General features: G+C 37.7%; 2 protein-coding genes across 2 annotated transcripts; both read right to left on the bottom strand.

Annotated features, from left to right (window-relative positions):
- Positions 1 to 1,819: 1,819 nt before the first annotated feature.
- Positions 1,820 to 8,865, bottom strand: LOC129280979 (proteasome subunit beta type-2-like). The gene is made up of 6 exons (XM_064111773.1): positions 8,696 to 8,865; positions 7,021 to 7,143; positions 6,510 to 6,580; positions 5,947 to 6,109; positions 4,058 to 4,107; positions 1,820 to 3,880 (listed from the first exon to the last, which is right to left on the bottom strand). Exons 1-6 carry the CDS (start codon positions 8,784 to 8,786, stop codon positions 3,773 to 3,775), a joined length of 606 nt encoding a protein of 201 aa, XP_063967843.1. The 5' UTR covers positions 8,787 to 8,865; the 3' UTR covers positions 1,820 to 3,772.
- Positions 8,866 to 17,095: 8,230 nt separating this feature from the next.
- Positions 17,096 to 25,201, bottom strand: LOC129279816 (5-hydroxytryptamine receptor 1E-like). Its single transcript, XM_054915872.2, has 3 exons — positions 23,318 to 25,201; positions 22,316 to 22,541; positions 17,096 to 19,554 (listed from the first exon to the last, which is right to left on the bottom strand). The coding sequence occupies exons 1-3, from the start codon at positions 24,227 to 24,229 to the stop codon at positions 19,373 to 19,375; spliced, it is 1,320 nt and encodes a 439-aa protein (XP_054771847.2). The 5' UTR covers positions 24,230 to 25,201; the 3' UTR covers positions 17,096 to 19,372.
- Between the last annotated feature and the right edge of the window lie 1,775 nt (positions 25,202 to 26,976).

Here is a 26,976-nt window from a genome sequence, read left to right as displayed (position 1 = left end):
TCATCAGTTCAACAGACACAATGGTCCTTTATATGCCTGAAAATATATGTTTTGATAAATTCATGTTTAAGCGTTCAATTTCAAATTTGCCTCATGTATGCAGATGTGAAAGAGGATAATCTGAGTAGATTTGGGAATCGAAAGTTTAATGGTAACAAAGGTCATTATGTGAAAATTTATTTTTTCTGTCCATAGCGGACGTGTGCATTCTAAAATCCCTCTAGTTGTATTCAGTTTGATGTTGCATTAGAAAAGGAATACTCTATTTCTTTCTTTTTGCACAGGATTATTTAATGTTCAATTGTGAATAAATACTAATGGAAAGTACTAAGAAATGAATCTGTAATGGATATTTGATGTTGCAATGAGTGGTTTAATTTATTTGATTATTTTTTAATTTTATTTCTTTTTGAAAAAAAGACACTTTTTCTTTAAACCTCTATTGGTTATTGATCATTGGGCTTATTTTTATGAGTGATCATACACAATAATTAATGAAATCAATCTTTAAAAAACATCTCAAAGATGAATTGCTAAGCTTTTCTCACGGGGCCCAGATCAACAAATCGGTTTAAGCAATTGAGGGTAGCTTCAGGTAATGTGGGATTTGTTTGGCCAAACAAACTCATTTGGTTATTCAATTCATCTTTATTTCACAAGCCGACTAAATCCAGTATAAGCAGATAACAATGCAACTTTTTATACTTTCTTGTAGTTCTTATCAAAAATTAAATATTTTTCCTGTTTTTCCCATTACATGCTCTTCCTATCTCTTTTCTAATATAGTTTCACCCTCTCTCCCCCCCTCCCCCATACTCTATTCTCTCTCTTTCTCTTGCCCCCCTCCCTCCGTCTCTCTCTACTACATTTTATTCCCAATTGGTGAACATCCTTAAAAACTGATTTTTCCAATTGTCCATAGGGCAATATTTTCTGAAAATTTATGCATTCAAAGCAGTTTCAAACAAAGGGTCGGAACATACAACAAAGCGAGGCAGATTTTAATAATTGAAGAGTTTATATGAGTTTTATATGGGGATCGGGCTTTCCAGAAAGCTGCACCAGCACTATGGAATTCTCTACCACCGACATTAAGAAATATTACCCAGCTTGAGAAATTCAAAGTTCAATTAAAAACCCACCTCTTTCAGAATGTTTGATTTAGTCAATCGCGCATAGAGACCTGGAGGTGTTATGCGTTTTTAAGAAATGTACTATTATTATTATTATTACATACATGTAATAATAGTACAGCAGTGAAATGACTGCATTGTAAATTATTAAGTGAATGTAATATCTGAGATGAACTGAGCATGCCATAACTGAGTTATATTCACTTTGCCTGCAAGCAGTTGGTTGACCTCTCAGATAGTCTAATACCACTTAGACTAAACCCATTTGGTGTCACTTCGTTTGGTCTACACTGCACTTGGTCTAAAACCCATTGGCCCGTATTGTGAAGTCTGGCTTAATTTAAACTCTGGTTACAAGTTGCAGTTTAACTATGGATAGCCCATTGTGACAAAAATCTCTACAGGTTTAATTTATCAGCTCAAATGAAACTCAAATAATTTGGAACTATCTAGAAGTTTTCTTCATCATTAAAGCATGACGAATGAACACCGTAAACATTATAAATATACAATGTAAATTTTATTTTACATTTTCGGCTTCCCATAATTTCAGCCCAGAGTTAGACCATGGCATAAGTTATATCGGACTTCAGAATACAGACCATTATATCTAATTCTTATTTATACCTCGGTCACATTTGCCCTACGATAGCCATACGGCGAGTCGAACAGAGCCGTTTTATTAATTTTTATTCAATCCACCTATATTTAGCTGATACAAAACATGTTAAAACGGCTGTTTTCGACTCCGCTGTAGAGTAAATGTGACCAAGGTATTAGTCTAATACCCAGGCCAGGCGGTCCATTTTCCACTTTGCCTGCATTTACGACTTATTTCATGCTTTATCAAATGAAAGTTTGATTACTAAACAGTTCATCTATTATAGATGAAGTGGTATTAGACCAAGAGGATATTAGACAAAATGGGTATAGCCTATGAAAGTGTAAATTACCAGTATGCAAAATGGTAAATTGGAGACCAACCGGAATGTAGACAAAATGGGTGGAGAGCAATTGGCAATTTACCCCCTGTAACACAAAGGTCTGCGATGGATAGCAAATATGAGAGAATTGGTTTCCGATATTAAAGAGTTTTGACGAAATTCGCCAGGCAACAAAGATCCTGTTTGGCCATTGTCACTTCAGCAATTGATCGCAAATCTGTTTTTTATGGGCTTGGGGACCGTAACACAAAGCTTAGCAATCATTGTAGAAGAATATTACCACTGATTGCATTGACCACAATGTACAATCAATCGTGAAAATCAAGCGCACGATCGATCGCTAACATTTGTGTTACGGGACCCTGGTTGTGAAATTGCACTGCGGAAGAGTCTGTCTCAAAGTGTTCGGGAAGTATTTATTATAATGCACAGTAGAACAATGTCTGCTGCAAGAATTGAAATCACCATCCACAATGATCAGTAAGTGACCGAATTCTACTGAGAATAAAACACATTGTTACAAAATAGATTGATTAGATCATACACAATTATCCCCGACCAAAGCAAAGTTAGATTCATATATGTATGTGTTTTAAATATTGTTTGGGGCATCTGAACATCATTTCTTTGAATTGCACTCTCTGTGCAATGATATTCTTCATGAATAAGATGAAAACAATTTCAGAATTCACACTTTATTGTAATTTTCCAAACTAATAATCATTAGTTAAGCATTTGATGTAAGCACTGGATATTGATTCCAGTATTAGTTACATTTCAGGTTTGGTGTTACACCTGGTGCAAATTTCTCTATAACATCAACAAAAGCTTCCAACATCAAACGTGAAATCACCCTACACATGTAGATGCAATAATCTAACACCAGCTTCATTTTTAAGGTTTAGTATTACAGCTGGTACTTGTTTTGTCCCAATATCAACACCAAACTTGAAATAAACTTGGAATGGTCCTCATTATATTAGTCGCTCAGCCAATATGCTTTACCATCAAATCTAGTCAAAGATATTCCTTACGACTTCCAGATTTGGGCAATATCAGACTTCATGTGGATAAACGAGATGAAAAGAACGATGCCTGATCTGTATTTGTCAATATCACTCCATTTGATGGACAACATCTGGGGAAAACCATATTGGTATCAAACTAATCATGAAAGTTGATGACAATCTTAGATGAATGACTTCTGAATTGTCATTCCTATAGCATCTGTAAAATGATAATTTGGTTTTAGAAGGCATTTAAATGGGACTTGTGATTTCCCTAACACTAATTTTTTTCAACTGCCTTATTTGCCTCCGCTCTTTCACAAAATAATGCTCACTCCAGTGGCAAATCCAGCTAGATTAGACACAATCCTTTAAAATGGGCCGACCATTTTGCACAAACAGTACAGCAATTGAATAGATGTCATGCCAAACCTAGACTGAAAGCCTCAGACTCTGTTACATCGGTAATTCTGCAAGACTGTCTTGCTTCACTACATGTCCTCACATAGACTAAAGATATTTCTGCACTCATTGATTGTGCACAAAAACTACAAGCCCTTGAAATAGGAGTTTCAAACCCAGCAGGATCCACCACTGTACTCAAGCCTTAGAGGCCCTGAGCAACAGAATAACAAAAGAACATACAGTATACATTATTTACAACATATAATGAATTGCCATGGTAACGCTAGGCTGTTGTAGCTGGTAAAGGGAGGTTAGGTAGGTCGTGAATACCATCCTTGTCAACGATACGGATTTGGAACGTTGGGAGGTTGACAATAAATCTCTTTTGGACCTGCAGAAGGTAGCAAAGAGAGAAAGAGGAAAATCTTACATGTTAGCATAAATCTGCGATTTTTTTCATAAAAATAAACAAAAGAACAAATATAACGTAACACAGTATGGCAGAGTTTTTAGCCTCAAATAAGAGTTTGTTGCTAAAATAAACGCAAAGCAAGAGATTCACACTCACCTCTAATAAACAGTTCTTGAGCACTTCAACAGCCTGTTCCCGTGTCATATCTGAGTAAGTTGGAAAGAGAAAGAGAGAGAAAAAAAAATTGAAATAAGACAGAATTAGAATTATGACTGTGGGGCTGCCCACCTTTCCAAAAGCAATTGCATGGATAATTTGTGAAATGATTGATTTGAATATATGCAAAAGGTTAAAGGTGGCAAAGAAAACAAACGTGGCCATGTCCATTTCTTTGAAAAAATGGCAGTGGTGACAAAATCAATGAACTCAACAGAGTAAATCATAGTACACATAAAGCTATCACTTTTGCATTAAAACCAAAAGTAGGAAGATATTTTGAACATATGGTGGGTGCTATGGTTTCAACCAAGATTTTGTGTTTGAAATCGTAGCGCAAGGCAAAATATAAAGTGAAAAGAGAGTAGAGTACTCTCCACTCATGGTCTAGGGTCAAGGGGTAAAGCTCTGGCAGGGGTCAAGGAGGCAGTCACCCCCCCCCCCCCTTCCCCCAGCTTTAGGGTTCTGAGGGGTAGCTATGATTTCAACCACAATTTCAATAAAGAACGGCAGCTCTGTTACTTTGCTAACTTTCTCAATTTCTGTATACAAAGCACAGACTCTACAACCATGTTGAGGTTGAAAACTACCCAGCCAACTGTGTATTAATTCATATTTTGGTTCATATCCACTTGGTCTAAAAGCTGTAGGTCGATCTGCTTCTCAGATAGGCTAAGCCCATTTGGTCTACTATCAATTTGGTCTAATTGCCGCTTGGGCTACACTACTCTTGATCTAATTCTCCTGCAGTCTAATTCTCATTGAGTCTAATGTCCAGTTGGTATAAATTCCACTTGGCCTACTAATTATTCTTGACTTTGTAAAATTAAAATTAGGTTCATAAACCGTATACACTAATTATAATGGTGCAGTTACATTTCCCCTACCACGGCCGTATGGCAAGTAAAAAATAGCCGTCTTATTCATTTTTATTCAAACCCCCTGTATGTAGCTGGTACACAAAATGTTAAAATGGCCGTTTTCGACTCGCCGTGCGGCCACAGTAGGGGAAATGTGACTGTGCCATACATGATGTTTGACCAAGTAGATATTAGACAAAATGGCCCGTATTCTGAAGTCGGGTTTAACTTAAACTCAGGTTTAAAGTTGTGGTTTAAGTATGGGAAGCCAAAAGTATCAAATTTTTTATTAAGTTGTATGTTTCTTTTGTTTACTCTGCTCTTTCCTGATTCATCGATGGTGAAGACAATCATCTATTTATACTTCCTAGATAATTATGAATGAATTAAGAGCCAAATGGGCTGAAATATGATATCTCTACTGTTAGTGATTTATGTAACAATTGGCCATCCATACTTAAACCACAACTTTAAACCTGAGTTTAACTTAAACCCGACTTCAGAATACGGGCCAATGGGTTAAGCCTTACTAGAAATTAGACAAAATGGTACATGGGCAAAATGGGAATGAGACCAAATGGTGAGTAGACAAACAAACTAGGATAAGACCATGGGGGATGATCAGAGGGGCCAGTGTGGTCTGGTGGTTACGACTCTTGTATGAATCAGAGGAATGTGGGTTCGAATCCCAGCTACGGCATGTTTTCCTTCAGCCAGAAATTTACCCACATTGTGCTGCATTCAACCCAGGTGAGGTGAAAGAATGATTTCTTAAATGTATTGAGCGCTGGACGACAGCTCGAGCTAAAGCCTGGGTAACAATAATCATAACAATGTGCCTCGGAATAGATCATTTCTAGCTAAATGGCACCATATAAATGCCTATTATTATCATTATTACTATTACTCCATGGAGTGTAAATGAAGCCAGTTTAGACCAATCAGCAATAATTCAATGCCAATCCCTACCTCTCCTGTAATGCCTGTCGAGGATACTAAGCGTGAAGTATGATCCATAGCCATGGGCAGCAAAGGGCACCTGTTGAAGGGAACCAAGGTAGTCCATGTAGAACAGACAAGGTCCATCCGTCTCATCATGACCGGCTAACAGCAGGTTCACCTGGTATGGTGTCTGTAATTGACAAACACAAGGAGAAAAAAATAAGTAATAAACAGGATAAGAAATTAGTGCAAGTTGAATATTCTAAAATCAATATTGACTAACAGGAAAAGAAATGAAAGTATAAATGGAACAGTCTACATGCAACGAAACTAGCATGTTAAAAATTTCTTGTTTTCATTATCTAAAGCAAAAATATGAGCGTATACTCTATCAATTAAAGAAAGAAATCATTCAAATTGCCTGAACAATGACACGAATTAACAAGAACCACCTCGATACTAATTTCAGGAATGAAATTCATATCTCTTGGCATCTCTCTCTCTCTCTCTGGAGTTCGAGGCTAGCTTAGTAAAGGGTGAAATGAGACACAGCACACGACTAGTGGTCCTGAGGGTTTTACATTACTTACCCTACTACGGAGGAAGTCTGCAAGGTTTTTCCTTGTGAAGTTAGCAGCTGCTTTTGGCGACAGTTCATAACCTGAGGCAAACAGGAAAGATTGCAAAATTATACTTTGAAGATTTCTTAATTTCAAACATATTACAAAAATGTCATTTCAATACTTTTATATTTCCCATTTCATCAATGCTTCATAATCTATATTTCTGACCCTCCTTTCTTTTCCTTAAAATCAAATGTTGAAATACAAATACATCATGAACAATAGAACTATTGGATGGCATTTTAAAAAGATGTTTGTAAATACTTTTGCTCAACTAGAATCTGAGATACCAATACAGGTATGTATTAAAGCATGAAGTATTTTTTTTTTCTAATAAAAAAAAGTGTGACAATTTTGGTGTGATTAAAAACTATTGAGAAAACATGGCTTGCCATATTCCAGTCTTTCATGACAGGCACGTAGAACTTTACGAAAACAGCTTTATGAAAAACAACCCCAAAGCCAAAGGTTTACTTACCATTCCTGATCTTGTACAGCTGAATATTCTTCTGTATGTACTCTGCAAATTGGACAGTATCTCCAGATTCCCCAGCACATAGCATGAGAAGCTTACTGCTCAATGGAAACATCTTCTCTTGGTCTAAATGAGGAAGGATGTATAAAGTGAGTAAAAAATCCCCATTCAGTAATACGATAAACAGGACAGTGTTAAAGATAAATTCAGTTCACATTGCGGAAATCGATCGTAGCGCACAAATTTTGGCACCTGATATTTGGCAATCGCGTCCAATATTTCGGAAAAAACAAGCTTTTGGTAGTAGACCTTAAGTAAATAATTTCCTCCAGACCTACTAGATCTATATTTTTTAAATACTTTTTTTATAAATGACATTAATATTCAACATTTTCATAGCAATAATATGATTTTTTTTAAAGTTTGTATGATTCAACGACTTTATTTTTTTATGGTTCAATTATGCTTCTAGAGTAGAGTAACCTGCCCAGGCCGGAATTTGACATGTTAAGCTTTTAAAAAAAAAATTTCTAAATTGTCTTTTCACATTATTAAATTTGCATCAATGTTTGTTGAATATACATGTGTCTATTTTCAGCTGCAATGTTTATTTTCACCTTCTATCAAATATTTCATAAAATCTTGAATGTATCGCCATGTTTTTCGGCTGCAATTTGACAGCCCCTGCCCTCCGACAGCACATCGCCCCTTTAAAAGTCAATGCGTGAGAGCGCCGCTAAATTGCGCCACACTGCATTATGTGCAACCTGGGACTGAAGTTATATTGCAGTGGCCATTCGCTTCCGCATACGTTCAGACCCCATGTTGAATGAAGGCCTGCCGCTAGCATGCCTTCAAGTCAACTTAATTTCTAACATTATGCAACTTCAATGACAATGCGGCACTCATTCTCTGTTACATCTCCATGTGTGGCAAAATAAGGGTGGCAAAATAAGGTTGGCAATGTTTGGCTTATTTTCTCTTTTTCTTTTGGACAAATGCTTGATTTGATTCTTTAAATCATTTTTTTCTTAATTAAAAATAGAGATAGAAAAATGAAAATTTCCTTGCCATATTACTTTCCACTAATAGAGGGCGTACACAAAAATATGCCCAAAATTCAAGTTTTTGAGCGCTCTGGTGAATACAAAAATTATTCCCAAGGCCAATGAAAAATGAATTGCAACTGTATGAAATTAGTAATTTTGGTCACAAAAGTGATATTTCAATGATCATGTGCTCTGTACAGCATTGGCATATCATAGTCCTACCTGTAGGTTGCAGTGAGCGAGTAACAATGCAGTAACATTTTCAGTTTTTTGTTGTTTTTCATTTGATTGGTCATTTTTTACTTTTTTTTGTATGATCGTAAATTTGCGAGAACTTTCTTGAACTAGGAACAAAACCACAGATTTCTTCATTTCTGGCGCATTTTTAGCAACCCTGCTTTTTAAAGGCCCAATGGCATGCAATGTTAGGCGGTTAGGCACGCATACATTAAGGGCCCCCTTCCTTTTCACAGAGTCGTGAAAATTCCCATCCGATATGTGTGTATAATAATCGCACGGGCCGGTAATCATGGTGATAATGGGAATGGTCTCCTGCAGTGTGAATCGTCAAGATCACTCCTAAATATCAGGCCATCCTATCTCTCAAAGCAGGTATTTGTCACACTTACCATGTTTGAACACGAAAACACTTCTTCCTGCATTCATGTCAGATGCAAGTAGAACATAATCAGGACCCTGAATACCTAAAAGAAACTCCATTTTGCAGAAAAATACGATTACGGGAATAGGCGAATAGAGTCAAACATGCAACTTCATTCAACACTGATTCATTGAGGTCGTAGATGGCAGCATTCACTAACAGGTTTTCGAACGGATTGATTTCGTCTGATCTCGTATTCAAATTTATATTAATGATGAAAAATGAATAATAATGGTTTGATCTTGGACTTGGCTTGGATCCATATTCTATTCAGAGGGATTGCTAAAAAAGATCAAGGCATGGGAGGCGGAGCAGTGGATTATCCTTTTTTGTGGGCCGGGGGGGGGGGGGGTACGGATATACGACCAAGAAAAAAAATAGAAAACAAGGCAATGAAAAGGAAAAGGATAAGGGTGAAATATGATATTATTTTCCGAATATCATGTCAAAATCTATCACAAACTTGGATTTTTGTACTAAAAATTTCGATTTTTTGCTAGCTCGCAACTTCTTATTAATTTTACGTGATACGCTATATCAATCCCCTCCGGGCTCATTACGGCCATTGGAGGAAAAAAAAAGAAAAAAAAAACCTTCAAAAGATAATAATCTGCTCCACCGCCTATGGATCCATGGGGCACACCCACCCCCCGCAAGAATAAGTCAAGAAAGAGAGAAGGAAAAGAGCAAATGAAAGGATAAACGGGAGAAAGAAATTTGAAGAGAGGTGGAAAGAAACCGTGTAAAAACGCCCCCCCCCCCCGCCCCATGATAGCTAAGTGGGAAAACATGACAAATGAAGGATTCAAGGGGCGAAAATACAAGCTGTGATTTTTTTTCTTTAATATGATTTCAGAAGCCAAAAAACCTATACATCCATATTTCCGAAATTATGAAGGGAAAAGAGGATCCAGGACACGGGTTGAAGCGGCCGCGAAAATCTATCGGCGGCGCAAAATAAAGGAAAAAGAAATTAAATTAGGGCCTAAGGGATGAAAAGAAGTGAAAGAAAAATACAAGGAGGGAGAAAGTTAAGCAAATGAAGGGAGGGAAATGAATATAGCAAAACTTTCAGGTATACTATATTCAGAATAAAAATTCCACTCGCGTTTCGGGCTAGCATCGTCTTTTTAATTAGATACATATTGAACAGAATTACATGGCGTGCCTCGTTTTGAAGTCTTTATACAAACATGTACAAGTGTATAGTTCAGTTCGAGTTTGGTTATTTCATTATTTTTTGTGTAAATACGCATCATGTTACAGAAAGTGCACAAAAATGAAACCAAAAGTAGTTCACGATTCTCGCTCGATATTTTTTATTAACTAAACATGCTAAAACTGAGTCCATGATTTTGCACAAATCATTTGTACAAATAAATCCTGGAACTGCCCCCGGAAATGTGGAATTGCCATATAATATTATAACTCTATGTAGTTCAGTCAAGAGCGTTTAAATCATCAAGTTTATTAAAACCCCGAAATATTTAATTATAATTTCATATAATCAAATAAAACAAAAAAATGGTGGATGTGTGATATGATATACATGTAAATTGCCCTATTTCCATACTGCCTTGGCTTGGCTATTCCCATATTTAAAAATGTGCACAAAATTCAAAATGCCATTATATAATTTCATATTTTACATTCCATTTTGCATCACTCCATTTTCAAAAGTGAAGATTTGATTTGAGTACCCAATAAGCCAGTTCGTAGTTCCTTTCTGCACATGATCAAAATATTCTACGCATGATCAGAGGAAGGTCATTTGTATAAAGTGACATGGTGGTTTAAAATCTAATGAGATAAGCACCAACTTTAATGTCTTGATTATTAGGCCTACATTGTGCAACATGCTATGATTTGCATTCAAAGTAGGAATTCAATAAATACTTTCATAAAGTGTTCATTGGTGTGCTATTCTAATTTCTTCATCCTGCTATAAGCTTACGTAATATCTTGCTTTAAAATCTGCCTATCATAATGAAAGAAATGAAAGGTCATTTGACCAAAATTGTCCATGAAGTAACTACGAACTGGTCTATTCCTCTTATGTGATCCTTCTCGGTTGCTTAGATATTACACAGGGGCGGATCCAGCTCCCGCCAATAGGGGGGGGGGGGCGATTTTTTTTTTCACCCATATTCTCCCTGATCGGTCGCTCAAAGTTGATTTTTGTTTATTTCCTTGAATGGGTTGTCCCCGCGGTGGCGTAATGAGCCAAAAATTTGGAGGGGGCTCGATACGGAGTATCGTGTACAATTATTAAGAAGTTGCGAGAGAGCGAAGCGAGCGAGCAAAAGTTTTGACATTTTTATTACAAAAATCAAACTTTGTGATAGATTTTGACATAACATTTGGAAAACAATAGGCTTATATTTCACCCTTATCCCTTTCCTTTTCTCTTTTTTTTTCTTGGTCGTGAAAAATTGTGGGGGGGGGGAACGCCGGTGTCCTTATTTCTTAGCTTTATTCTTATAAAACAACATAAAAAAAGTGTAATAATCTCATAAGCCCTATTTAAATAGTGCGAGCGCAAAGCGCGAGATGAAAATTTTTATCTAAAGCACTGACTGTGTAGGGGAATTGTGAAGTGGATGTGTGGATAGCACTTAATAAATGATGCGAGTGCGAAGCGCGAGCTGATATCATGATTATTATTTTGACCTTGACCTAGGACCTGGACATTCAAGGCGAGCGCAAAGCGCGAGCTGAAAATTTTTGGAATTTCATGTATTTTTTCCAGAAAATTAAATATTCTTGGCTATGTTTGTGAACCTGAACAAGATGCGTATATATGTAACTAAATAATAACTGCGAGCGCGAATCGCGAGCAGAAATTTTTAATATAGGTTCTGGCTTGATCGGAAAGGGACCTGTTTAGGACGTTTTGCAGTCAGCCATGAAGACGATACATATTTCAACTATTGAATAATGCCAGCGCGAAGCGCGAGCTGATTTTTTTTTGACATTCCGACCTAAAAAATTGACATTCTAAGCACTTTTTGTAATCATTAACGGTATAGGTATAAAACCAAACAATTGATGCGAGCGCGAAGTGCGAGCAGACAAAAATGAGATTTCAGACCCCAAAAATGGGACACTCTATTCATGTTTTGTAAATCATGAAAAAGGATGGGTAATTTGGTATCTTTCTACATTTTTAATATTGCGAGCGCAAAGCGCGAGCAGAAAATTTTTGATATTCTGATTTGAAACTCGATAATTTTAGAGTAATTTAAGTTTAGATAAATTTAATTTTAATCTAAAGCACAGTGTAGGGGAATTGTGAAGTGGATGTGGATAGCACTTAATAAATGATGCGAGTGCGAAGCGCGAGCCGATATCATGATTATTATTTTGACCTAGGACCTGGACATTCAAGGCCTAAGGACCGTTTGTCATCATATCGAAATGATGACTATCTTCCTATTCCTCTTCCTAAGCGCGATATTCCTTTCTGAAAAAGGGACAATTTACTTATTAGGAATTCATGAACATTTTATTATCATATTTATTAATGTAATAAGCCTAATGAATGAGTCTCGACATTTAGGCCTGAAAACTGGATATTTTAAGCACTTTTGTAATCATGAATAGGATTTATGAGTTGATATAATTTCAATGGCAGAAAAAAAGCTGCTGAAAACTGCTTATCTAATAAAAGAGAGCAAATGGAGTGAATTAGAGAGTCAAAAGGGGCCTAAGCTTTCGATCCTAGCAGAATCTTCGTCGGAGGCAAAATGACAAACATAATAAAAGTGATATAATTTCAACAATAATGCTAGCGCAAATCGCGAGACGAAATTTTTGATAAACTGTCATAAAAGGGGGATTTTAAGTAGTTTGTTATAGAATTTATATATTAAGAATCTTATGGAATAAACAAAGACAATATGTAGGCCTACTTGGCAAATCAAATAATGCGAGTGCACAACGCAAAAAGCAGCAAATGGTATTCACACAATAAAAAGGACATTTTACAAAGCACTGAAAATATCAACTTGTAAATCAAACAAAATAATGAAAGCTCGATGTTCGAGCTGGAATTGTATATTGACTTCAAAACTTGATATTTTAAGCTACATATCAGCCTATTGAGCAAGATATGTATCTCATCGAACAGACTATGCGAGCGCGAAAATTTGATATAGTGATCGACATGAAATATATTTTTATATCATTTTCCAAGTCTTCCCCCGACCTTATTTTATTCACTCGTCCCCCTCCTCTTATCTTTCCTCTTCTTTTTTCCTCCTTTCTTTCCCCTACTTTTTATTTTTTTCTTTCTTTCCCCCTTTTTTTTTCTTCATTTTTTGCTCCGCCAATAGGGGGGGGGGGCGGGCCCCTCGGCCCCCTGGATCCGCCTATGTTACACACTCCATTTTCTTTCTTTTTTCCCCCTTTTTTTCCATGCATGATTTGTAGGCCTAATATTGTATCTGTAATTATTTTTTAACTGTTGATGTTGATTTATACACTCTAGTATTCAATAAAGTAATATTGAAAGATAAAAAGTACTTATTCAGACTTTTTCTTTTAGTCGAATCATCCTGTATTTTGTTAATGTCTAATGTCGTGTATCAGTCAACTCTTTGTTTACGCTTGGTGACTGTGATTAGTAGATTATATCCGTGCCTTGATGGTATACTATTGAAAATTCCGGGTCGAAATGACAAAGAAACATTAACATAGAAAGTCATTTTTCCTGGATCAGAAAATGTTCCCCAACCACGCAAAAATACAGATTTAGTGCTTATATATATTTTTTTTTTTATCGAAATTTGGTAGATATCCCTCCCCATTTTCTATCTATTCATTTCAGTCACATTTCCCCTACGGCGGTCACCTACAATTTATTATGTAGCTGCATGGTACAAAACAAAAATGTTCCGAACGGCGTTTTTTACTCGCCGTACAGCCGCCGTAGGGGAAATGTGACTGCGGCATTACAATCAATCCTCGTTTTCTGTATTGCATGCCATTCCCTTTTCTGTTTGGTGTTTACGCTTGTTTTCAAATAACATCCCCTCTTTCCCTTTTTCTCGAAATGGGCCCCCCCCCCCTGAAAGTAAGTATAGTCCTTTCTCATTCCTTCCTGCTGCCCCCACACTCTCTCTCCCCCTCTATCTCTCTCTCCCTCTCTTTATTGGGGGGGTCTTATTACTCCATGAAGATGTGACTAATTCTACAATCACGTCCTTTACTTTACAAATTACACGCGACTACCAAAAGTAATTAATTTTCTTAATTTACCCCAAAGAAACTAATCTAAATAAGTAGAATAAGGGCCATCAGCTTGGCACAAGACAATAATATCCAGTCACAAACAGCTGTATAACGGTCACCGCGTGTTGAAGCAAAAATCGACTAATTAATGAGAAAATCAGTAATTGCGCCCCAATCTGACCCTGTCACTAATCATTTCAACTACTGTATATATCTAGTTTTAGGATTATGCAACACTTGTCCCCTCTCTCTCTTTTTTTTTTTTTGGGGGGGGGGTGTCTAATTACTCCATGACTTATTCCGTCCTTTACATTTACACTGACGACCAAAAGTAGTAAATTAGTAATAGCGCCCCAATCTGACCCTTTCACTAATCATTTCAACTCGCTTGTTCAATTAGGATTGTGCAACATTTACACCACAGTCACACACATCTCTCTCTCTCTCTCTTTTTGAGGGGGGTGTCATTACTTCATGAACAGGTGACTTATTCTTTACAATCACGTCCTTTAAATTTACACTGACTATATATACCAAAAGTAGTAAATCAGTAATAGCGCCCCAATCTGACCCTTTCACTTATCATTTCAACTGTAGCTTGTTTTAAGATTGTGCAACATTTATAGTTATACCACAGTCGCCCCTCTCTCTTTTTTTTTTTTGGGGGGGGGGTCTTATTCCTCCGTGAACACGAGACTAATTTTACAATCACGTCCTTACTTTACAAATTACTACCAAAAGTAATTAATTTTCTTAATTTGCCCAAAAGAAACTAATTCAAATAAGTAGAATAAGGTCAGCTTGCCATGAGACAATGCATACAGTTGTATGACGGCCACCGCGTGTTGAACATCAATAAATATTTTTAATGAGTATGCTCAGTAATTGCGCCCCAATCTGACCCTTTCAATAATCATTTCAACCGTATATATCTTTTAGGATTGTACAACACTTAAACGACAGTCACACCTCTCTCTCTCTCTCCTTTTTTTTTTTGGGGGGGGGGATGTCTCATTACTCCATGAACAGGTGACTTATTCTTTACAATCATGTCCTTTACACTGACTACCAAAAATAGTAAATTAGTAATTGCGCCCCAATCTGACCCTTTCACTAATAATTTCAACTCCGTCGCTTGTTTTAGGATCGTGCAACACTTTCCAGTCACATGTCTCTCTCTCTCTCTCTCATTTTTTTTTGGGGGTGTCTCATTACACTCCATGAACAGGTGACTTATTCTTTACAATCACGTCCTTTACATTTACACTGACGACCAAAAGTGGTGAAATTAGTAATAGCGCCCCAATTTGCCCCTTTCACTAATCATTTTCAACTAGCTTGTTTTATAGGATTGTGCAACACTTTCCAGTCACACGTCTCTCTCTCTCTCTCATTTTTTTTTGGGGGGTGTCTATTACTTTATGAACAGGTGAATTATTCTATACAATCACGTCCTTTACACTGACTACCAAAAATAGTAAATTAGTAATTGCGCCCCAATCTGACCCTTTCACTAATAATTTCAACTCCGTCGCTTGTTTTAGGATTTTGCAACACTTTCCAGTCACATGTCTCTCTCTCTCTCTCTCATTTTTTTTTTTTTGGGGGGTGTCTCATTACACTCCATGAACAGGTGAATTATTCTATACAATCACGTCCTTTACATTTACACTGACTACCAAAAGTAGTAAATTAGTAATAGCGGCCCAATTTGACCCTTTCACTAATAATTTCAACTCCGTCGCTTGTTTTTTATTTACACTGACTACAAACGTAGTAAATTAGTAATAGCGCCCAGGGGCGTCGATCCATTTTTCAGATAGGGGGGACGAAATCATTAACGTTCCAAAGGCGCTCGATCGTACAAAACACCCACCCACACACACACACACACACACATACATATATATTATATATACACACACACACACACACATACACACACACATATATATATATATATATATATATATATATATATATATATGTATATATCTATATATATGTATGACTCATGAGACACAGACACGTATCTCACTACACAGATAGTACGAGTGCCGAGAGTGAGCTCAAATTTCTTTATATTCTGAGCTGAAAACTTGATATTCTAAGCATTTTTGGTACCAATGATTAAGATTTGTATCTAAAAGAGAATATATGCGAGCGCGAAGCGCGAGCTGAAAATTTTGATATTTCGATCTGAAAAAATGACAGTTTACTGGACGTTTTTGATAAAGAACAAGCTATATATCCAAGAAAAGATGATTGCAAATTGAAGCAGTTCTTTTGAGGCTTAGAACTGAAAATGGGACATTTACATTCACCAATTTAATCATGAAAAGTATGGGTTTTTACTACAGAAATGATGCGAGCGCAAAGCGCGAGCTGAAAATTTTTATATTCCAATCTGAAAAACGGACATTTTGAGCACGATTTTAAATAAAGAACGAGTTGTGTATCTCAATCTCGCTTGCTGAACATTACAATCTTGTTTTTTTTTTAATGCATATCCGGAATTATTGGGGGGGGCAAAATGATATGTTTGCCCCCCCAATATTTTCATTGGTGGGGCGATCGCCCCCCTGCCCCCCCAGGATCGACGCCTCTGATAGCGCCCCAATTTGCCCCTTTCACTAATCATTTTCAACTAGCTTGTTTTAGGATTGTGCAACCCGAATATGCTGCAGGCACACCGGCGAAACCCGATCCCAGACCGATCAAAGCTAGTACGTTATTTCCAATGACATACCATCGGTCGGTTTGGAGTCGGTTTCGTTGGTGTGACTAGGGCCTTGGTTTTAAACTGCATGCAATCCATGCACACCATGGCTCCTTCATGCCACACCACATACACTGCAAAAACTCTGGTGTTAATCAAACACCAGCCCGGAATCTATATATGTCCACACCTGAGAAGTGTTAAACAACACCAGGTTCGTTTTGGTCTCACACCAGATAGGTGTTTATACAACACCAATTAGTATTAAAACAGCCTCGGTTTGATTACAAACTGGTGTTGTTTCATTACTTCTGGACATAATAGATTCCGCGCTGGTGTTAAATCAACACCGGAGTTTTTGCAGTGTAAGCACTGCCTACATCTTTACAAATATAAATAATAAATCAATGAAATCGGTTTTGTATTTAAATGCATATTTTATACAGTTGTCATAATAACACCGTGTGAATTCAGCCAGCTTCAAATGAGAAATTGCAAGGTTTACAAAAAGAGAGGCAATATTTACAATAGCCATAATAAACGCATTAATATTACCACGAAAAAGCAATTTAGTAACATATCAACAGTTCCTGTTCAGCTATAGTACCATGGCATTGTGCTTGCTTTTCGATAAGGACACTGTCCCGATGAGCGTAGCCTATTACCGATTAAAAACCGAATTTAAAACCTCATTTCTCTTGTGCATACAATAAAAAATGAACAAATTGGATATTTAATTTTATAATAAAAATACATAAATTTACAAGCCTTATCAAAATGTTATTGCACAATTGGCGTACCATAGGAAGGTGATTCAAATCAAATTATTTTCAGAAATCAGCGCCCCGTAGTTACATAACACTTAATATGGAAACACAACCACCACTCGTGCCAATGTTGAATGCGCCCGGCATGGTTTTACTTCGTTTTCTCTCAATTTAAAATAAGAGTGATGATAAAGAGTGACACAACCAAGTACTCTTTTAAATACTTGTCTGTATTTTCTTTTTCTCTCTTCTTATTTTTCACAACTTGAAATTCAAAGGGGGCGATATGGCGATCCTCACCCTGTAGCCGCCTTTGTCATGCCAACATTGTTTTAAAAAAAAATGAAAATTTTCAGGCTCAGGGTGAAGTTCTTATCTCTCGGCATACGATGACAAAAAGTAGAAATAGATAAGTTTTGTGCAACGGGCCTATAGGAAATATTTTAAAAAAATAGACCCAAACCAACAAACAACACTTATAAAAACGAGTCCTCATAATTTATGTTGAAACCACCCCCCGTCTGCTTTGTCGAACACACAATTCTGGTGTATGTCTATTTTATTCATTCAGAAAAAAATATACGCACACATGCATGCAGACGCACACCACAAACTTATAGATTAAAAGTTTCTGTTTAAATAGACCCTATAGACAATAACCTAAAGTTTGGAGCGACCTTTTATCCACATTTCATTTGAAAAATAAAACTGAAAGACCGTGTTTTTTTTGCAAAGGGGAAGTTCAACCAAAAGTGAAACTTATATAGTTTTGATCAAAATAATAAAATTGGGGTGACGCATTTGAAAGTTTGACAAAAACTCATCCGATGCTTTCGTGTTTTATTTTTGACGTCACAAGTCATGGGAGCAGCGCACTTCACGTAGTATATACATACAAATTCAACACAAAGTCATGAATGAGTATTACTAAGCATCGCTGTGTTGAATGCACAGGAAAAACTATTTTCAATTTTCTGAGATTCATGTCGCTTTATGGATATTAATCTACAAGACAATCATAACCGGGGCCGTATCCGACATTATTATTGCCCAATAGGCAGCAGGGGTCAGAACCGAGTACAGATATTGTTTTTTCATCCAAATTTTCAATGGGAGAAGCTGCTGGCAAGTGACGTCACAAATTCCAAATTCAAAGCTTGAAAATCCATAACTCGGGTTCGTCAACGATCACTAAACAGTTTGATATTGCGCATAGTGATTTCCCTATTCACAAGTCGTGACATTAATTGATAGATCCAGCATTATTATCAGTGGTCACAGGACAAAATAACAATGTGGTCACTCCTGAATCCTTCTCTACTGTTCACCAGATTATTTGTAATGTCATTTCCTAAATCAAACCGCCATTTGTATGAGCAAATTTGTTCGAAAAACATTTAAACAAAGAAGTACAGAATAAATATTGCAATTTTAGCGAGATGAATCGTGTTACACGATCATTCACGATGCAGTACTCCAACCAGTTTGAATAATATCAGAGACCTTTTATTTTGAGCATGGAACAATAGGGATGGAATTTCCATCTTCCTAGTTTCAGGATGTCTTTAAGCGATCCTGCAGTGACACTGCGTTTTCAGATCATTGAAAGTATACACTTAAGAGTTGGCGCCAGGCGGTTAGCGCTAACTTTGCAGCTTTCGGGTCCCATATATATAAACCTCTTGAATATATCATTCAATGGCAGGCATCGTCCTGTCTCTTAATAATCAGATTCGATGAAACTGACACATTTCATTTTTCACCACCATTGTTTATATTGTTCTTCTCGACGACGAAGTTTTTCGATTGCGATGTCCATAGTTTTCATTTCGAAATCAGCATATTTTCTGTATCTGCATGATTTTCTGACTCTCAAGTACTGTGAACTATAGTTTTAATCGGTTGCTTTGAGGCAGAGGAAGCGACGTCATGATGCTGAATGTGTAGCGCGGTTATTGGCGAGGTCAAGGTGGATGTCGTCAGGGGCGGGGTTTGCAGTGGGGGCTTCGGTGGGGTTGGGTGTGGAGTCGACGACGACGACGATCCCGCTATCATTTCTCGAATTATTGATCCCACTGTCATTCCTCGATGCACCACGATTTTGATTCCCTGAGGAAAGAGGAAATGAAAGAGAAAATTCTATTTACCTCAAAATCGAGAAAATGCAATAAAATTGTTAAAAAGGAAAAAAAATAATATTCCTGGCAAATTAATTAGATTTAGTGAGTAAACTGACACGGAACGGTAGCGCCAAGAGCCGAAAAGTGTGAGCGGGGCCAGACATGGCAAATGGGGGCAGAATTTCTATTAAAAAAAACTGGGAGCAAGCGAAACGAGCGAGGAAATATTTTGACATTTTAATCTCAGACACTGTATATGGTAGCCTATAATCTAGGCGGGGGCTGCAGTTATTGTCTTTGCTTTTATGCTGAACGCGACCGATACGTCTGATGTGGCAAAGACTACGAATTACCGTCTTGCTTTGGATATTTGTTTTTTATCGACGATGTATATGACGCCAGTTTTTCATACGAATAATTCCCATGAATAATATGAGAAGAAATAAATCGGACCAATCAGAAATACGTTGGATTGATTAATTGATAAAAAAATTAACGATAAAAAAATTAACGACACTATCAACACATGCGTGTCATATAAGTGTCGGACAGTTAATCTGGAAAGGTTACTATAATACAGTACAAATTACCCTATTGCAACTTTACAAAGGAACAGGATTATAAATTAGTAATTATCAGTAATAAATTAATACGTTAACTACTTCCCCGGGATAACTTCCCTACTCTTTACGAAAAGAGGAGTAGGTTTTTTAACGTGCAAATGGTGTGACTCTCCTTTACACGGGACCGACGGCTTAGAGTCTCCTAGAAATACGTTGGAAAGAAGAAAGGTAATGCATATCTAATATAATAGGTCACGTGGCATCACGTCACTTTCTTCATCTAAAATGGCAAGTACGAGTACAAGCGAGAAACTTCTGCGAGAAAGTTTGGATTATGCCGGGAATTATGCTGCCGAAAAACTCGGCATTCCTCGTGCAAATTCCGAGACCTTCAAGAATCTGCCATTCGTAGCGTTATTGACGACGGGAGGGATATATTAATTTTGTTGCTTTACCAACATGATATGGAAAAAACGCAATCTACCAGGCAATCCCTCTGTGTTACGATTATCTTCGCGATCACGGCTTTTATAACAATAAATCCACCATAATTTTGAATAAACATGAATATTGATTAGGCAGTCCGTAGTCTTTGCCACATCAGACGTATCGCTTGCGTTCAGCATAACAGCAAAGACAATAACTGCAGCCTCCGCCTAGATTATAGGGTAGGTGTATGGCGAACCATCGATTCAATTTCAATCCAATTTTAGGCAAAGCAGTTACCTCAAAACGAAAAAGACAAACACAGGGAAACAGACTTAGAAGCCTACATTAATATAGAAATATATGTAATTCGCTTGTGTAGGGAAGTTTGGTTTTTAATGCTGTTGAGTATAATAGTTAGGAAAGCACCATCAGTAAACAACTTTAAATCACGACTCAAAGCATTTTATGAGACCTTAAAGTGAAGTAGAATATATACTTTATTGAACAGTTTCTGCGCTCTATCATGGCAATATACTGTAATGATTTTGTTGCACAATCATTAAGCCATCATAAATAGAGGCCGATTTGTTTAAGTTTGATCACTCTGGGTATACACTTCTTTTTTTTATGTGAATATGAAATATGATTCGATCTTGGCTGAAATTTCGTAAGATCAGGAAGTGTTGACGAACAAGCTCTTGAATTTCTAAGTAGAAGAAAAGGAAGTGAATTCTGTACAAACTCTAGCCATTATGTGGGATATATTTTTTTGGGTAAAATGATAATCAAATACTGTTTAGTAATAATGTGTTCAAATTTTTAAATTAAAGATGCATTTTCACCGAATGTGGAATATCCCAAAATATTTTATTTAGCAATTTTTGGTTCTTGTTAGGGTATTATATGGCCACGCCTCTTAAGCCGTTTGTCTTCTTTATTCCATTTTACTATTTAAGAAAAAGGGGAACGAATCGGTAAGATGCCGATTGATCTACACCTATTTCGCCTGCTTTTCATTTGGTCTCATTACATAATATAAACGGTTTATTTCCTATTTTGGTCTAATGAAAATTCGTCCAATTACCAACTCGTCTACTATCATTTGGTCTACCATCAGTTCGTCCAGAAGCCACATATGGTCTAATTCCCATTTAGTCCACTCACCATTTCGTCTAATAACCAGTCGGTCCAATAGCCATCGAGTCCATATACCATTTGGTTTAATTGGACTGAGCGTTTATTGGGCGAAATGAATGAAAATAAAATGGATATTAGACCGACTGGTAATGAGACGAAATGGTCATAGACGAACTGGTGATTAGACGAAGTGATGATTGGACCAAATGGTTATTGTACAAAATAGTTGTTAAGCGAATGGACGGAATGGCATTAGACTAATTGAATGTAGACTATGCGGTGAGTGGACGAGTTGGCGGTATATAACGAATTGGCACTTTACCGATATAAACCTAGTTCTTCTCCAACCAGTTAGATTTGCCCTAAATACCATTCAGTTCATTTTTTGGTCTAATTTTCTAGTAAGGCTATATATCAATTTCTTATGATATTCATTTCGTCTAACCACCACTATAGTTTAAAAGATAAAAATATAGACATTTAGTATTAGGCTAAATGAAAATCATATTATAGACAAGTTCATGACATATTTCTTTCCTTAAAATGGGGATTTCTGAGGTGTCAAGTTTTTTTTACTCACACGGTATAAATGAAAACGTAATATTAATTATATTATCCTACCATTAGCGTGTGCATTCACTGTGTTCCTAGACGACATCGGGGGCGGTCGGCATCTTCGACAGCAAATACACTTCATGCATAGGTCCTTGAGGGCATCTCGACTCTGCTGCTTCATGAACACGAAGACGAACGGGTCGATGACGTGGTTGCTGACGAGCAGGAAGACGACCAGAAGGAGATACCAGTCTGGCTGCTCGACGTCGAAAGCTTTGAGAAGACGCTGGACCTGAAACGATACAAAAGAGAAGAAAAATTGGTATGGCAAGAAAAATCGAAGCAACGCAATATAGTCAACCGAGATAGTAAATTTAAATCATTTACATTGCTTGGATTAATAGAAAACACGTCATAAATAGCGAGCATGCACGCAGTTAGAAGAAGAAATTCATATAAACATGTTTAAATAATCAAAACGAGAAGTTTTTATGGTCCGTAATGCGACAAATCCAGCGGACGTTAATTTCGAAGTCAATAAAAAAGGAGAATCATAAGCGAACTACAAAAGTGTTTATGAAATTTAAGAAAAAAAAATTAAAATCAATCATTAAGGATATTTTCAAAAAATATTTTATGTAGTTAGATAAAACTGCTTCTCTTGCCCCAATATGATAATTATTGCAATTTTCTTTGATATGGGGTCTGGGGCGGATCCAGGATTTTCCAAAAGAGGGATGAGCATTTTTTGTTCATAAAAATGTTGACAGGACAAAAAAGGGGTCTTCTTTTGCAATTATTGGTGATTAATGTCAAGAAAAACAGATAAGGACCCCTCCTCAAAAGGCCTTCAATTGCATGTGCACGACATTTTCCCCAGTAAGAAATATTTGTAGGGCTCTCAAATGGGGGGGGGGGGGCACGGGTCGGATGTGCCTTCACTGTGTCGGACACAGTAAATCTCCTGTGCCTGTCCACAGAACACTTTTCAGGCATCATAAAATGGCATAAATGTTGCCCCACAAACCAGCTGGAATTGATCGACCCCTTACGTTCATCATCACTTACATAAAATGGTAGCCAAGAAATTGTGAAGACAACTGATATCATCCCCACCACATACGCTAGGCGAATCTCCCTTCCGATTCCTTCTCTTGACTTTTCTGGGTGCATTTTAACCAAGTTATCATCGTCTTTGGTACTAACAACAGTATCATCATCGATGCTTTGCCGACGCATATTGTCCTTGGGGGCTGCCAACGTGAAGGAGCGACTTGTCGACGGTGATGATGCAGCTGCGGTCTCACTGCGTCCCAGTCGTTTCAGACCAGTCGCTTTCCTTCCAAGGTGGTAAAGGGTCAACATGACTAACGTGTTGCAGACATAGATAATCAACAGCATGCAAGCACCAACAATGGCATAAATCGCTGTGAATACCCTGTTCCCGAGGTCGCTCTGAGAGCCCAGTTCACCTGGGGGAGTGCAGACAACGACCGTTGCGTTTTCCGGTGTCACCATCGTTTCCGCAGCGTAGTTCCCGACGCCGAGTAACGGAAGGATGCTGAGAAATACTGAAAGACCAATCACAATGACCACTGTTATCTTCGCTTTGAAGACAGTTGCATTGTCGTGGTAGTAAAATGGAGCGCGAAAGGCGAGACATCTTTCCAAGCACATGGATGCGTTGATGAACCCCGAGGCGTAGGCGACACTCAAACGACTGATATAAGCAACGTTACACCTAAGCGCCGTGCCAGGAAATATCCATCTACTGATTACATTTTCAGCAACTAGTAAGATCGTGCTGAATAGGTCAACGATCACGAGTGCCTGCACGAGCACAGACGGGACGGACAACCTCCTTGAATTTCCAAAAAACCTACGGATGACCATCAGAGCTAGGGAATTCGCCGTTACACCAACTACCAGCAACACGCTGAGAAAGAGCGATACTGGCAAAAAGTCGTCATTATGCTCCATATCTGGATCGCAGCCCTGATTATTGAAATGGTGACGCAAATTTTCAGCCTATCCTTGTTTTTTTATTAGACAAATCTATAATGACGACGAAACTTGTCGGGATTCGTAATTGCCCTTATTTCAAATTCAGTCAGTCAGATTGGTATACGTATACCGGTGGTGTTTTCAGAGTTCCTGAAATCAAAGAAGGCTTGTGGGCAGTAGGTCTGTGTCATTATGTCCTGGTTGATGTCGGGCTAATCATAAGTATTTTGCTAATTAAATCGTGGAGTGCCTGTGGGCACAGAACCCGTCTTGCACATTACAACCAATTCAAAGACTCGGCATTAGTATCAATGACATAATTCGACATCAAGAGTTTGTTGGAACAATCCACAATGATCGACCAGTTTCCTCATCTGCTCATAGATCACGAATCCAAAATGCAATACTACCACGAAGAACGATACCTGATATCAATAATCCACTATATGTAGAAATAAATCACACGGCACTATTATGATCCCTGCCTGTTTATTGTTATCCTGAAAGTGCAAGTGAAGAAAAATGCCGCGAAAATCCGGAATACGAGCAGATGAAATTTTAGATGTAGATACTTCCTCAAATAACTGCGCTTTTTGATAACCAATGTTATTTTAAACAACATTTGCTGGATTGATCTGGAGATGGCCAATGCATGACTGCCATCGGTTATTCCTGCTAATGGGAGCCCACACTAGTACTGGCTCATGGTCAATGATGAACGTGATGGGTGACCACTGATCTGTATGCAGATCAGTAGTGTGGGTGACTCACTTTGCATCCGGGAACTATGGTATGTCCGGGTGAAAAAAGTAGATTTAACTTATTTTTTTAGAGAGAGAGACGAGAGAGAAATGGACTTAAAAGAAGTCCCGGCATGCATCGCGAAACCAGAAAGCCCGATTCACGGATTTCCGTGGCCTGACCGCGCAACTTTGAATTTGTTGTCTTGTCTTTGTCATTAAACTTGGTTGGCAAGTACATTGCGTTTGCATACACCACTAAGCTTGTATAGTGTTATACCTCAGTCATATTTGCTCTACGGTGGCCGTATGCATGGCGAGTCGGAAACATCCGCTTGAACATTTTTTATTGGTAATAGGTTCATACAGGTGGTTTGAATTAAGATGAATAAATTTCGACTCGACGTACGGCCACCGTAGAGCAAATGTGACTGAGGTTTATTACGCCGTCATAATAGAATAGGACCATTGATGTATGCAACAATTAGACACCGGCCAGTCGGGGTTCTTTTGTCTCGATCTTACGTCACACCATATTGGAACCAAAACAACCAAAATTAATTGCTTTTTCGCTGAATAAGAGTAACAGATTGAACTTGGTAGGCCTACTTAATTCATTAATCCTTTGCTAATCCTCATCCTTTATACGAGACCCTGACAGTTATTCTGCAAGCTAATTGATGTAGGGCAAAGTACGAGAGGACTGAACGCTATGCCGAAGAATAAAATTGGTCTTGTCTTTCGTAGGGGCAAGGACGCGATCAATATCTGAGAAGGAACTACCCACCTCAAGTTCTGCCGAAAAATAAATCCGGCAGTCTGCATTTATTCGAGAATGCAGGAGAGCAATGGAGTGTGACGAATCCAAGTTCTGCCGAAAAATAGAACCGGTGTTGTCGTCGTTTGATTCGAGAATATAAGCTAAATAGTGTGATGAATACTAATTAAGACAAAGTTTAGGCTGGCGAGAAAGAAATGTCAAGGTCAAGTAATGCCTAAAGCAAAAATGGGTAGCGTTTCATGAAATAATTTGTCAGATGTTTTATCAGTTAAAGTATGTTTATCCATCAGTTACCATATAAACTGTGCTTTCTAACCAGTCATCATGAATCAAGGAACGTTGTCAAATATGTCAGATTAGAAATAATGTTGAACGCTTACTGATGCATACTAATATCAAAAAGAAAAAAGGTATCTTTTATTCGAGACAAGGACAGTACAACAGGCTAAATATTAAGCACGAGAAAGTATATCATCGATGTAAAGTTCTCCTAAAAAATCAAACAGGTCAATTCTGCAGATTAGCGGTGGACATTTTTTTGTAAGGGTGAGATACAAGATGTATATTGGCATAAAGGGGTCATATAAAGTCGATTTTTTTATGTTTTCCAACATCATGATCAAACTTTATTGAATGTCTGTGGGTGATCATGGTGGCCGATGATAATGGTTAAAAAATACTTAATATAGGCATTGACAAGAAGACCCGAACACAGCCGATCATGATAGAAATACTTGAAAGACAGCGACAAAGAGACCCGAACACAGCCAATGAAATCCGATCATGACAGAAATACTTGAAAGGCAGCGACGAAGAGACACGACCACAGCCGATGATAGCCAATCATGATAGAAATACTTGAAAGACAGCGACAAAGAGACCCGAACACAGCCAATGAAATCCGATCATGACAGAAATACTTGAAAGGCAGCGACGAAGAGACACGACCACAGACGATGATAGCCGATCATGATAGAAATACTTGAAAGACAGCGACAAAGAGACCCGACCATAGCCGATGACAGCCGATCGTGATAGAAATACTTGAAAGACAGCGAAAAAGAGACCCGACCATAGCCGATGATAGCCGATCATGATAGAAATACTTGAAAGACAGCGACAAAGAGACCCGACCATAGCCGATGACAGCCGATCATGATAGAAATACTTGAAAGACAGCGACAAAGAGACCCGACACAGCC

This window comes from Lytechinus pictus, chromosome 17, assembly GCF_037042905.1.
Source record: "Lytechinus pictus isolate F3 Inbred chromosome 17, Lp3.0, whole genome shotgun sequence".
Classification (NCBI taxonomy): Eukaryota; Metazoa; Echinodermata; class Echinoidea; order Temnopleuroida; family Toxopneustidae; genus Lytechinus; species Lytechinus pictus.
This window is presented reverse-complemented; position numbering and strand designations above follow the sequence as displayed.

What these genes read in the sequence shown, in the direction of transcription:
- LOC129279816 (XM_054915872.2), bottom strand. Translation starts at nt 24,229, where the DNA reads ATGGAGCATAATGACGACTTTTTGCCAGTATCGCTCTTTCTCAGCGTG. An exon ending in TTTCTTGGCTACCATTTTAT is followed by an intron (nt 22,542 to 23,317) that starts GTAAGTGATGAT and finishes GTATCGTTTCAG; the next exon opens with GTCCAGCGTCTTCTCAAAGC. An exon ending in AGTGAATGCACACGCTAATG is followed by an intron (nt 19,555 to 22,315) that starts GTAGGATAATAT and finishes CTCTTTCCTCAG; the next exon opens with GGAATCAAAATCGTGGTGCA.
- LOC129280979 (XM_064111773.1), bottom strand. Translation starts at nt 8,786, where the DNA reads ATGGAGTTTCTTTTAGGTATTCAGGGTCCTGATTATGTTCTACTTGCA. An exon ending in TGTTTTCGTGTTCAAACATG is followed by an intron (nt 7,144 to 8,695) that starts GTAAGTGTGACA and finishes TTCCTCATTTAG; the next exon opens with ACCAAGAGAAGATGTTTCCA. An exon ending in GCTGTACAAGATCAGGAATG is followed by an intron (nt 6,581 to 7,020) that starts GTAAGTAAACCT and finishes TGTTTGCCTCAG; the next exon opens with GTTATGAACTGTCGCCAAAA.